Here is a 14042-nt window from a genome sequence, read left to right as displayed (position 1 = left end):
AGACAAAGCGCCATGCATACAGGAGGACAAACAGTAGCTACCTCCTGCTATCTTAACCTACAATCATTTTATTCAAATAGCCCCATGTTATTCATACTCATATTCATCTTCCCTGTAGTTCACCAACCTTCCAGTGGGGGGAGCGGTGACGACGAGGACTCCTGGTGCTCTGAGTGTGCAGGGAGAGAGGGAGGGGCTGCGGGGGTGACAGAGGAAGGGGGGTTGGCAGTTGCTTGGCTAATGGGCATGACTACATTTTTGGGGGGAGTGTGTGGTGGTGATGTGGGTGTGGCTTCATTCTTATGGGCAGAAACAGAGGAACTAAGGGGCGTGGCTGAGGTGGTAGCGGATGTGGCAGTAGTGGTTCCTGTGGAGGCTTCTGCTGTTGTACTAAAAATAGGAGTGGATGCAGTCATACTGGGTGTAGCTGTGGAGGATATGAGTTTAGCTGAGGGGACAAAAGGCTTGGCATCAGCGTTGAGGACTGATCCCCCTGCCAGTGTTGGAGGGTGTGTGATTGTGGCAGCTAAGGGTGATTGGTTGGTAGAAAAAGCAGAGGTAGGAAGAAGGTCTGGAGTGCTCTTGCAGGGGTTGAAAACAGAATTGGCTTGTGAAGCAGGGATAACAGTTTCTGTCGGGGTCGATTTTGTAAGGGCAGCAGTAGCAAGGGAGGGGGTGTTTGTGATAGGGGTGGTGGTCTGTGAGTCAGGAGTGGAACCTGGAGGGGTCTGGAGGACTGAATCCAGGAAAGAGAAGGTCTGGGAGACTGGACTCAGATTGTCCCCTGTCATCAATATCAGACTACCGCCATCCCCAGCTACACTACTCTTGCTGGCAGCACTGGCCGCAGAGCTACTGTTAGCTTCAGGTTTCCTGCTTGTAACTTTCTCTTCATTTGCTTTCTTTAGACTATCTTTAGGAGATGCAGGGAAATCGTCTACACACATGGGCTCATAAGAGCGTGGAGATGAATCTCTTACAAGGCTAGCATGGGAATGGTTGGTGAAACTCGTGGGTGTTTGTGCAGGGGCAGAGGGCAAAAGAGGGCTGGGGCTGGAGTTTGGAGCTTTGGAGTCAGAAGGACCAGAGTCAGCAGTTGTAGCCCCGGTAGGAGTGACTGTAGCCAGCTTAGGAGAGATGGGCTGTTGGGGAGCTCCCCACTCCTCTGGAAGCCTTGCCCGACTCTTAGTCTTCTTGCCTTTGACTCTACCCCCTCCTCCACTCTCTCTGATCTCCCACTCCCAGTTCTCCTCCTCATCCTCGTCCTCCTCCACCACCTGCCTGCCCTTATCCAGCATCCCATGCTTGTCTGACTGGCAGATGTTATTCTCCTGGCTATCCAAGAAGTCGTAGACCTCATCGTGGCCCTTCCTCTTCTTCTTCTTCCGTCTCTGCTGCTGCTTGCCAGCCTCACCCCCCAGCCCCACTCTCTCAGGGCTGAGGGGTTCAGAGTTGGAGGAAGTGGGACTGCTGTCGTCCATTGAGCCGCTGGGAGAGAGGATGGGAGCTGCCGAGGGGGGGAGGGTTTTATAAGAGGAGGAACCAATCACATACTGTGTCAGAGAATCACCTGCCAAAAAGCCATCAGATTGTGGTTACCATAAGTGGTTTTCACTACTTCATGTCTACAGTGTCTAGTGTTTCATGGGAGTGAATGTATGGTCCACACCAACTGAAGTCATATTTTGAAGGGGGAGCTTATGAAATCTCATAACTGTAGGTAAATTATTGGCTTATGATATAGTGTTTGTTGGGATACACTAGTAAGGAAGTAGTTACTCTTTCTTAGACAGAGTCAGACAAACCCATGGATACCATTTTTTTTATGCTTTTGCATGTAGCTTGAGGCATGCTGAAAAGGCAAGGGTTAGGGCAACCATTGGGATTAGGGTACTCTGGACTAAGTGAATCTTCATGAATGTGTTAATATTTGTAAAGAGTCAAGATTTGTTTACTGAGAGGCTTAAACTGGTTGGTTGGACTGCACATGTACATTTGAGGTAGTGTGGTGGTTGAGATTTCTGTATTTTTAAAGGGGGACCCTACAGATTTAACAATCAGTGTCTGTTCACAGATATAGTACTACTGCATATTTGAAATATGCAGATAAAGCAGATTGTGGCTAGGAGTTGGACAAAGTTTGATAAATTGCCAATTGGGGCTCAAGACTTCAAGTGTGAAAATGAAAAAATATAGGAGTATGGATTTAGAAAGAAGTGAGTTTACCTGCTCCTCATCCCTGCTTAAGGCTAGCAGCTAGAGGCTACATTACCAAATGTAGTCAGGCAATGTTTCAGGAGCACAGTGCTAAATCTGTGGTGTTACTTTGGTGCCACAGACAACCATCACCTGAGCAAAGGCTAAACTCCCACTAAAGATACCTTTGTTTTGTTTGCAGACTTAAAAGGCTTCCATGGGTTTGTCGGACCCTGGCCAACTTAGAAAATGTTTTCATTGAAATGATGAGTACAATAACACAAAGGCATGCTCTGTGCTTATACTGTAAATTCATAACGCCTGTCCATTATCTAGCCTACCTCGAGCCCTGGTAGTGATTTTGGGAGGGGTATTTTAAAATCCTGCTAAATCCTTCTGGTATTGCCTCAAATACCATCAAAAGATGGTCATGGTGGTGCAAATGCATTGTTAAATAAGTTGCATATAAAGATGGAGGAAACCAGTTTCTGTGTGGAACTTGGAGGAGGAGCTGTAGATGTGTAGATTCACTGTACTGAATCTACTGAGACCTGAGACTGTGTGGTGACAGTAATTGTAAGCTGATACTATGATAGTAGCTACTATGACAAAAGTACTGCATTTAGTAATATTTGTACTTGATGTATAATGACGTGTTACTCCGCACTTGGATGATACATATAAATAAACAAGCAATGACTCTTGCCTGGGCCTTTGCATTGTTGCATATGCTGCTTGTGCAGACAACATCCAAGAAAGGCAGTAAAGTTAAAATTGCATCACAGGGTGTTTCTAGGCAAAGTAACCATAGTCTGACTGCTTTTAGGCTCCTGTGGCACAACCTTTTGAACTTTTCAGAAAATACAATGTATGTGATGGTGCCCACTTTTATAAATACATTCAACCTGTTCTTTACTTACCTTTTACAGACTTTCTATGGTTCTGCAAAGGATACACTGGATTCAATGTGCAAAATCAATTTATATTAAGACTCATATTCACAGGTGCTGTTATCAGCACTGGGTATCAGGTGATAAGAATTTGCTCTGAATTATCTGCTTGGGTGTGTCACAGTTGGGACGTGGCTGTGTCTCATCTCTGCCAAGCTGAATTCAATTTACATGTCATATACAATAGTGTTTTTTCCTGAATTTGCCAAATTCTTATAGTAACTTTGTGGGACTGAAGCTACCTGTAACTGGAGGTCTGCATATCTTCACTTTCTATCTTTTGAATTAGGCTAACACTTTCATGACCCTCGCTTTTGATCATTCCACGCTCATTTTGTATTGACACCAATGTATACAGGAGGAAACAAAGGCTGAAACATCCATTTCCTGGTCATATCATATCGGGTTACTTTTAAATTGTGAAAATTCTGCATGAAATCTGGAATGGCCTTATAGATATGGTCAAATTAATATAATGTGTGATTCTCTCTTTCTGTTGAACGTCATCATCATCATCATCATCATCATCATTATTCATCATCATCATCATCATCATCATCATCATCATCATCATCATCATCATCATCATCATTATAATCCAGGCGGCAGAGCTGCACTTGTGTAGGGAGCAGGCACACATAACAGAGCAAAGCAAACACAGGCAGCAACAGAGCCCTGAAGCAACGTAACAAGGTAAATGAATTAAGCACATTTCAACAGGGTCCAACATGCATGATTCAAAACAAATGCATGCATGTCTGCAGAATCACAGTAATAAATGGATCATTTTCACACATGCAGAAACACCAAAATGATCCAAAATGACACATTGAATGATATGGATATGGAATGTACTGCAGAATCTCAAAACAATCACAAACTGTTCATATGCAAGCTTTGACAAAGACATCCAGCTTGAAATGATCCCTTCATTTGTCTGTTCCCACTATCTTCTCTTGTTTGGGGTGAAGTCATCACAGTTGGGTATGGCTCTTTTTCCCCTCTGTAGCCATGTTGTTCAATTATTTCTGACAAGCATTTCATCAACTCAGTGAGAATGAGAGGCAGAGAGATGAACAGACAGACAGAAACAGACAGAGGGACAGACCGTAGAAATAAAACTCTCTGACCTCTACACCCCTCTCAGTCATCTTCTCTCTAATTCCTCTCTAAATTATTATTCCTCTATCTCAATTTTCATCCTCCCATCTCCTCTTTTCCTCTCAGTCTATCTTACATCACTGGATATTAATGTGAATCCAGAAAAAGGTGCACTCCCCTCTAAAGCTGGCACCTTTCCCTGTGTTTCTAAATTGATAGCAGTTGCTATTTTCTCCCTTCGGCCTCCAATGCTTCCCCAGCTATAAACAGCTTGAAGAAGAGATGAGGCCAGGGCATTATCATCTATATTTGATGTGATAAGGTATTTAATGGGAGTACATCTTAATCTGGACTCTGGCAAACTGCCAAGAGAAACATTAATGTTGGAGCACTGGCTGCCTCAAACACACTGGCTATGCAAAAGTATGCTGCGTGAGAGTTAATCTGAAATTCAGTCTAAGGGTTCATCTCACTGACGCCTATTGGTACTTACAGAAGAATGGGTATGTAAGGACTGTGTGAAGAGGCAACACAGACAGAGCTGAAGGCTGGTGGGTAAATGTACTGTCAGTGTCCTGCAGAAGTTCTGGAGCTCCAGAAAATCCTTTTTGAATTATGGGCTGACAATATGGGTTATTAATGACAGTCATTAAGATTTCTAAAGCAGGTTACTAATGATATTTACTGATGGTTTTTCATATTCCTGCTGTCATATGAAAACCCTTCAATTATTACTGCAGCACAACCTGAAACATACTGTAACTCATTTTAGACTGCCATCCAGCAGCAGAAATATGACGGGTCCTGTAAAAATCATAAGGCCAAACAAGGCATAGTCTGATCTTTTCTTATGAAAGGTTTATGACTGACTGCCTTCATTAGATACCCAGTGATGTGAGAGAGGACAACACATAACTTGTTTCTTTCAGCCTGCCAACAGGGATGAACTACTCATACTCAACTACCCTTACAAGAACAATTAAGAGAAATTATACAGCTGTTAAAACAGCTACGTTTTACTAAATAAATTAAGACATTGGCATCAATGGTGAAGATGTCAGAGGACTTAAGTGAGACTCCACATATAATGAGCAAAAGCAACCAGGCCAACAACAAAGGATTTCAATATCAGTGGCATTACATTACTATTGGGATCAAAGTAATTGGCCTTTTTTCATGGGAGTCTGGTACTGTGCATGCTGTCGGGGCTTGCCGGGACTTTTGAATGGAACAAAGTCATTGTTAATGTTATTAGTAACACTTGTGCTTCCTCATTCTTCATGCTACATTAAGAACTACATAAATCCTCAACAGGTTCTGTGGAAAACTATGTACCCCCTTCCAGTACATGGCACCACATAAAATCCAGAGCTCTGACTGATAGCTGGAGCTAATAGCTCTGCTAAGCTAACCAGAAGGTGCCCTTCTCAAAACAATTTTCCACACATTACTGTGGTGAGTTGTGCAGTTTAAGGCACAAAAACGACTTTGCATGTTGATCTAGTGATAAGCTCACAGATGACGCTGCTCAGAAACCCATGCAGCAACAGGCTATTGTATACAACATTTAACAAAGAAGTACATTTGCAACAGCAGGATCAAAGATTGCGTTTACTTATCCAAAGCTTACATGTTATTCTTTATTGTTGTCATCTAACTTATGTAACAGGATTGGCACAGCTACAGAATGTCTGCAGGTATTTTGTGTGATGGAGCAGTTTGCTAAACAGAATTCAAAAATAGCAGCATGTGGTTACATCACTCATCCCTTCCTTGAAATTTTTATGGGTAGTAGGAAGTTATTTTTACACTTAAACAAATACAACTACACTTTCATTCTAAAGACCAGGTGAAATGTGCGGCAGATAACAGACAATCTGTCCTCAACTCATCCCTGGTTTCTAGAAGCGGCCTGTTGAAACATCCTGTAGTGTATTGTCATCTGTGTCACTGATGCAGCATATCTGCTTCAATGGTGACTAAACTAGAATAGTAATTGTTGCATAACAAGCAGCCTGTACCGCTGGCTGGCTTTAAGCTATCTTTAGTCCACCAACAAAAAGAGAGGTAGAAGAGATAAAAAATAAAACCCTGAGTAAGAGCTGGTAAATGTTTAATAAGTCCTGCCTGTTGAAACTCAGAAGCTGAGTCATTTTAAAAGTTCAGTTGAGGCCTTTGGGGCCCTGTCATTAAAATCTTGATTTGTTGTTGATTTCTCGCATGCGAAGCTTTTATGCTGGGAGGACTCACAGTCTGACTGAATGTAAAATTCTGTTCACATGATGAAATCACTTTTGCAGAACTGCACGCATGTCCCTGTTACAGAATATGAAATGTAGCTTCTGGACACACAGAGGAAGACTGCAGAAGGCCTGGCATGCTGCTCTGCCTTCATGGTCAAATCCTCCTGTGGGTTTGTGTTTTTGTTGCTCTGCAACCACAAATTCAGCGCATGCTCAGCTGTTATTGACTGGAGCAGCTATTGATTATTAGAAACATTAACAATTCATAATGAACGGCAAATAGAAAATTCATGGGGAGCAGTAATTTGCCTTTAGGCCGCTTGCTTTTCATCGAACTTCAGTAACTACAGAAGACATAAAGCTATCAGTTGTCCAGTGTTTATTATTTAAAAGGATTACTGGACAAATTCCATTTGTCAGTAGATGTAGAGAAGAGCAGAGAGCAGAGCACAGAGCTTAAAGCTATAAGGCAACCAGTGAGAAGGAGCTGTTAGAACGCCATGAACACTAGGAAAGGCTGCCATCTGCTGCTGAAAGCATGTCCTGTGGGATCACATTGTTGCACTTCCACTGTCACCACCCGTCCCTGCTGCCCTGCTGCAGGGACCCAATCCAACTTCCTAGTAGGCCAGTACACTAGGCTAAGACAAGATTAGCATAACATTTCTTCTTAAATTCAATTTAAGTTTTAGATTTTTCAGTTTGGGCCTCAACTCTAGCTCCAACCGTTTTCATAACCGTGTGACAAATCCACCAACCCTCCCTAAAGCATACATGAAAACACCTGCTCAGTACTGCAAGGGACAGGTAAACTTCCTCAGCTGAGATTTTCTCTGGAAAAGGTTATGAATGCCCAAACCACCTTGCATATACCACCACCTCCTCCTCTCTCCTCATTCTCCTGACTCCGCCTTCCCCTGCAGCCCCCAGCATACAGTAACACATGCAACCAAGCCTCTTTGTCATACCTGTGGAATGATCCATAGAGTGGATTCCCAGGCCACCGGAAGAAAACATATCATTGCTTTTAAATGGACTGCTTCCACTGGTGTTACTGGTGGTTTTGTTTTCCACACCAAACAAGCCTGAACTCTTCTGGGTGTCCACTGCTGACCCCATCCCTGTCTGGCCAAGAGTGGAGCTCATGCTGGTCTGGAACGGTGGCATGCTGGACCCCATGGTACCTCCCATCCCAGACTGAGAGAAGCCTGAAGGAGACAGAACATAGAGATATATCACCTACACACACACATACACACACACAATATAGTATGGATTATAGTACATTAAACATAATATAATTTAAATTAAATTAATGATTACTGAGAAATTTAAGCTCTACCTAACAAACAAACAAACTGCAGGCCAATTGCACCAATTTTCACCATTTTTCTACCAAGTATAGCCATCAATGGAGAAGATGTCAGAAGACCTAGTACCAAGTACATATATATATGTACATATATATGTATATACAGAGTATCAAACTAGTGGATCATAAACATCCCAGAGTGCTGAACAACTACAAAGCAGCAGCTTGCTTGTTTATTCTTTACCTCCCACGTTGAGTTTCGCACACAATACCAGCTTGATTTGTTACTAGATAATGAATTGTTTTATGAGCATATGAACATGACAACAAAACATCTACAGTTAGAAATGAAAAACATTTCATAGAGTAAGTCAGATTCAAATCATCACGGAAAATTTGGCTCAAATTCACCTTTGAGCCAAATTTGAACCAGAAATTTCAGCCAAATGACTTCATAGCTTTTCACACTCAGTATCTTCAGATACAAACAAAGAGGAGGGATAATATATCCTCTGTGGAAGTGAGTATTCAGAGGTCAGAAGGACATGGGAGGCAAAAACAAGTAAAGTGGACCTAGAAATGAGTCAGGCATGCTGCTGTCCTTTGTCTTGTTCAGGCTCCATTGATCTGTCTTCCCACCCATCATAGGACCTGAGAGAGACAGAGAGACAGAAGAGTGACCATAAGAGGAAAAAATGGAGAATCAGAGGTGGACAGAGAGCCAGAGACAGAGAGGGGGAGTCAAAATGAGTGGGAGGAGACGAGAAAAGAGGTGAATGATCAGGAGAGACGAAGAGCAGAATGAAAGGAACCAGTGTGGTAGAACATGAAAAGAAAAGGCAAATGTGACCTAAGACCAACTTGTTCATGTTCAAACATGTTCATGCAGTGTGTAAAGCTGAACTGAAAAAATGTTATCAAATGTAACACATTTTTGAATATCTTGTCACGGTGTCACAGTAGGAAAATCACAGGTGTAAATATCCAAATGATTCCACTTAGCTGCCTCAATCTCAGGCTCGTTCTACTGAGCACTGTGGCTCACTGTCACATTGTCTTGAATAAAGAGGAGCCATCATTAATGCTACTGGACAAACACCTGTGTTTTCAAAACAAAACAAGGTCTATGAACAGAATATGGCACAGCAACGAAGAGAAACAGCAGCAAAGGCTGATGGAAACAGAAGTTATGAATAAGTGTCGATGGGGACATGTATTTGTGGATTATGTAACAAACCACTGCTTGTTTTGGTGTTCACAGTGACCACACGAAGAGGGCCGTGTCCTTATGTTGTGAGGCAAAAGACCACTTTATCAGTCTGACAAGGGTGTGAGTTGAGTGCAGATTGACGGTGAATTTGGTGAATATAGCCCATTAAACACATGGAAAGCTGCGTTCATAAGGTCATGATGGGTAAGTATTATCTTGGGCCTGATCGACAGGGGGCACTGCAGCCCCCTGAGCTTCAGGAGAAAAGAAAGACTCTCTGCGAACCACTTTCACACTAAAGTTGGAAAACTGTGTGATGAATAACTGGCACTCCCTCCACCCTCACCAGACAGGTAGTCAGAGCTGAAGGCAGGCTGTCCAGGTGAGTCTTGGTGTCCCCCTGATGACATCATTGATGACATCATCCCTGGACCTAGAGGAGACAAAAAGCATTAGCACAATCACCATCAATCAGCGAACAGAAACATCATTGCCAAGATTACTAACTGCAGGCAGACATTTGCAGGTATAACATCTGTGAGTAAACGACAGTCTGAAACCCAGAGTGACGCTGATGACCTACATGCTTCTGACAAACACACAGCATCCTGCAGGCTTCCTGTTAAACTCTCCACATCGTCAGACAGACTGAAAACTGCACCTGCATCTGTCTGCCTGTCACTCTGCTCTCTCAGCTGTCCCACCATCAAACAGGTCCTGCTTCCCAAAACCAGCCTCTCCAGCCTGTGTGTGCGTGTCTGTGTGATGTTTGTGCGAGTCTGTGTGATGTGTGTGCGTGTCTGTGTGATGTGTGTGCGTGTCTTTTGACAGTGAGGCAACCAGACACAACACGTCGCTGAAGGGACTATCACCATGGTTACGCAAGGAGAGGATGACAGCATCTGTGGTTCCCTAGGCAACGCTTGCTGTTGGCAGACGTGTCTGAAAGGATCGATGCGAGTGGCCACCCACTGAGACACACGTAATACACTCGCACACAAACACACACACACTCATGTTCACTGTTGATATATGCTATAAATAAAATGTTTATGTATATGATATTGTTTAATTATTTTCTTTATGGTTAAGCAGCAACAACATCATGTAAAAATACTAAAAATTGCAGAAGTATCATCATCAGAAATACAATCAGAAAATACTTCAGGTACATTACCTCAAATATTAAAAGTGAAATGACTCGATATGCAGAAAAATGACTCCTGTGAGTGTTATTTCATCAACTGCTACTAGCTCAAGTTGTATTTAGGCACAGTATGTTAGTAAATGCACCTAGTTTAGGGTTTAACCTTCCCTTTCCACCAGCTCTAAATATCTATTATTACATATTTCCTGTTGGAATCCTCTGAAATAAATACTATCTTGATCTGTATTATTCATTTTGATGATGCACAGTTGGATCAAGTATAAAGTGATCATTGTTTCCTTCCCATGCATTAGCCTGCTGCTGCTGCAGTTACACTGCTACACAACACATGGTAAAGTGTGTATCTGTCCTTGGTCCTGAAATACCAAGGAGAGGGATACACAGCGTGGCCTATAACAAGAAATGAAGCTGAATTTGCACAGAGCCGCATCATGTAACTCCCACCGAGACACGTGCAACATGATGAGAAGAGACATGAGAAGATGTCACTGTAATAAAGAGACGCAGAGTCTACGCTCCGGCTGAAAACCTGTTTGCTATCAAATTATTCGGGGAAATGAGGACACAATCTTGCTGGCACAGGGCCAGTGTCAGTGTAATGGTGGTTGTCATGAATAATTAACAAGTGTGTGTTTCTTTAGGGCCATTTTGGGGATTTTATAAAGGTAAGACTGCTGAATTCACATTCAGCTGGAAACAATACACACACACACACACACACACACACACACACACACACACACACACACACACACACACACACACACACACACACACACACACACACACACACACACACACACTCAGACACACACTCAGACACACACTCAGACAAACAGCAGACACAATAACTGCAGAGTCATTCCAGACAGAACGCCACAGGATTCTTCTGTCTAGTTTTCCTCCTTGTCGATCACTCACTTCAGCTGCCCCCCCCACCCCACCCCCGCCCCCCAGTCCTTGTTTTGCTTTCTCTACGTTTGCAAGATGTTGCTAGTATGTAAGCTTAAAAGAACATTTCAGTCATATTTGTTTAAAGGTGCCAAAATCAGTTGAAACATTCCTGCTCTAACACATCATTCGCACATCAAGTTTGGTTAATTAGCATTACAGTACACAAATGAATGAACACCAGCTTCTTCTGCCCTCATTGCATTTCACACACACCATCCTGTCAAATTTCCCTCCAATCATCACATCATGATCATTTTCATGATGCGCAGAGGGTGAAGGTGAACACATAGCATCGTCTTGTGGCAGGGCACTGAAGGCTGAAGGCAGAGCTGAATCAAATCCCGACAGCTAATTTAGAATTTACGTGATTAATGTCTTAACTATAAAAGTTCACTTTTTCTTACATGCAAGCTTTCAACTTTGCCTGATATGAAGACGAGTGTAGCAAATCTCGTTAGCTGTTGCTAATTACACAGCTGTCACTGTGGTCTGTTAAATGCTAGAACACAGTAGAAAAGTCATAAAGTCAGCAAAGTGACACACAGTCAGTCAAACAGCAACGTGTGTCTAACGTTTGTTGACATTATCTCCAGAACCACTGAGTGTATTTGATCCAGTATGGGACTGATATATCGTTTATTTGTTTAAAAAAGCTTTTCAGCTTTCCCCCCAGTGCAGGGGTTGGTGTCAGGGTGGAGGGGAGTAGAAGAAAAGATGAGGAGGAAAAGTGTGAGTTCATTTAATCTATAATGAGACATGAAAGCAGACAGTCTGCAGTGTGTGTTGAGAAAAGTGAACTCTGTTGGTATTATGTTATTTTCTGTTCTTATTAAATGAAACAGAACTGCATTGGAGACGGTGATAACATATTTTCTGCATGTTGGTTTTCATATGAACAGGTAGATCAGCCATCAGGCTCACTTGATCGATCTACTAACAATGGCTGACGCATTTCCGCTCTGATGGAAATGGAGCCTTCGTTTTCCCTGGAGATCAGACCTGCAGGCAGACAGAGCTGCACAGTGAAAGCAAGGCTGATGGTGTCGTCATTCTGTGCAATCAACATTTACTCAATAATGAGTTATACATTTCCTCTTTCAAAAGTCACATAGTCTGGATTTAACATTAATTTAGTCAGCTGATCAAACTACAAAATGCTGAAACGTGATGAAGCTGTTGTCTGCATGACGGTGGCTGTATCAGTACTCGTCACAGGGTCTTCTTTTGTGGCAAACACGCCTCTGTATCATTCTGAAGTGTGGTAACACACAGTAGAGAGTGGAGGGAGACTCACTGTTCAGACTGCTTAGCAGTTAGTTATTATTATCATTATTTATGAATGTCAGGCGGCTGGTAGATAGTGATCAGCATTCAAACCTTCCACTTAAGCCTCTAAACACATGTAAGCAGGGCTGTGAGGCAGCTGGAGCTGTGCCTCTGAGCAGCTACTGTTAGCTAAAGCAAAGTGGAGAGCTGCCAGTGGGATCACTGGGGGCTGTTAACAAGACAAGGGCAGCTTGAATGCCACAACTACTTGAAGAATGGACACTAATGTAAATCTATCTGTGTGTTTTCTTTTTATTTTAATTGCTGATTTTTACATATAAGAAGTTGCTACATTCTTCTTCTGTTGAATAATTTGCAGACACAAAAACATTTGTTTTGCAGAAACAAAAATGGAATGGAATTAAATATACAGGGAATTGTTGTGATGTAAACCACAATATTGGTCCAAAAATCGTTCAGCCCTCATCTATAGGAAATAAAGACAGTCTTAGAGACACTAGCACTGTCAACCAAACACTAGCAATGAACAGGCCAGACTCTGGATGCATGAGGTGCTTTAAATGTAAAAAGTTTCCCCTGACTTTTTGTTCTTCATCTCTTCTCTTTCTCAGACATCCCCATACACACACACACACACACACACACACACACACACACACACACACACACACACACACACACACACACACACACACACACACACACACACATACAGTATGTGCGTGCAGGAACAGTCAGGACCCAGACAGTCCTCTGAGGACAGCAGCCAGTATCAAGCCTCAAGGTCAAACACCTTCTTTTTTTCAAACATGATTTTTATGGCATTTCTGCATCACTGGACTGGAAGCTCTCTGAAACACACCGTCAAGAGAAACAAGTCCAAATATCCAAGTGGGGAACCACCACTGCAAAAATAGCTTTCACGGTGTACTTTGAAGAAATACAGTGTAATGGGCTCATCGCTGTCCTGGACACGGACTGTTTGTACTTTCACGTCATTGCTCAGTACTTATTAGACTGCAGTGTTTCGTAAGATGCAAAGCTGACCTTCTGCTTTAGCTGATCTTGTTAAATCACCTTCAACTGGTATAGGGGGGAAGGAAAATTGATAAAAAATCTATGTATACAAGCTTAGGGAGGGTTAAGACAGGACACACATCTTAAAAGGCTGTCTTCACAGGTACAAGGTACACAACAGCGTACTTTGAGGTTTACATCCAAATATTTTGGTATGGACAGCATTTAATAATTAGCTCAGCACCACGTTTGCATCATATGTTGTGTTTCTAAGTGGCCCTATGAGTCATTAACTACTCGTTAAAGGTGATGATTCACTCTAATTGCTTATGTCATTGGGTTTTCTAGCTTTGCCCTTAAAAACTCAGAGGGCTGTCCTCATGCTTAGCTGCCTTCCCCTTCCTCATACAGCCACTCACAAGACTGTTGGCTGGGAACTATTCAAAGAAGTGGAAATTTACCAGGCTGTGCAGGTCTAATGAAAACATCCTATTTAGCATTATGGGAAATATAGGTACTAGTGTTTTTGGAGCTTTAACCACCACTAAAAGTCAGGATATGTGTACTTCTGCTTCATTCATTTTAGTCTTCCTTCAAATCTGTC

The 14042-nt window shown here is 42.5% G+C and overlaps 1 protein-coding gene across 1 annotated transcript in view; it reads right to left on the bottom strand.

The window, feature by feature from the left end:
* Positions 1-14042, bottom strand: part of LOC139339273 (microtubule-associated protein 4-like) — a 108698-nt gene that overhangs the window by 56139 nt on the left and 38517 nt on the right. Inside the window, exons 3-6 of the mRNA XM_070974806.1 lie at positions 9359-9445; positions 8376-8453; positions 7459-7698; positions 128-1507 (exon numbers count right to left, since the gene is read on the bottom strand). Of these exons, the coding sequence (XP_070830907.1) occupies positions 128-1507; positions 7459-7698; positions 8376-8453; positions 9359-9445 (1785 nt within the window). The remainder of the gene's footprint in view (positions 1-127; positions 1508-7458; positions 7699-8375; positions 8454-9358; positions 9446-14042) is intronic.

This window comes from Chaetodon trifascialis, chromosome 11 (genome assembly GCF_039877785.1).
Source record: "Chaetodon trifascialis isolate fChaTrf1 chromosome 11, fChaTrf1.hap1, whole genome shotgun sequence".
Classification (NCBI taxonomy): domain Eukaryota; kingdom Metazoa; phylum Chordata; class Actinopteri; order Chaetodontiformes; family Chaetodontidae; genus Chaetodon; species Chaetodon trifascialis.
Note: the sequence above shows the minus strand (reverse complement) of the source record. Positions and strands in the feature narration are given on the sequence as shown.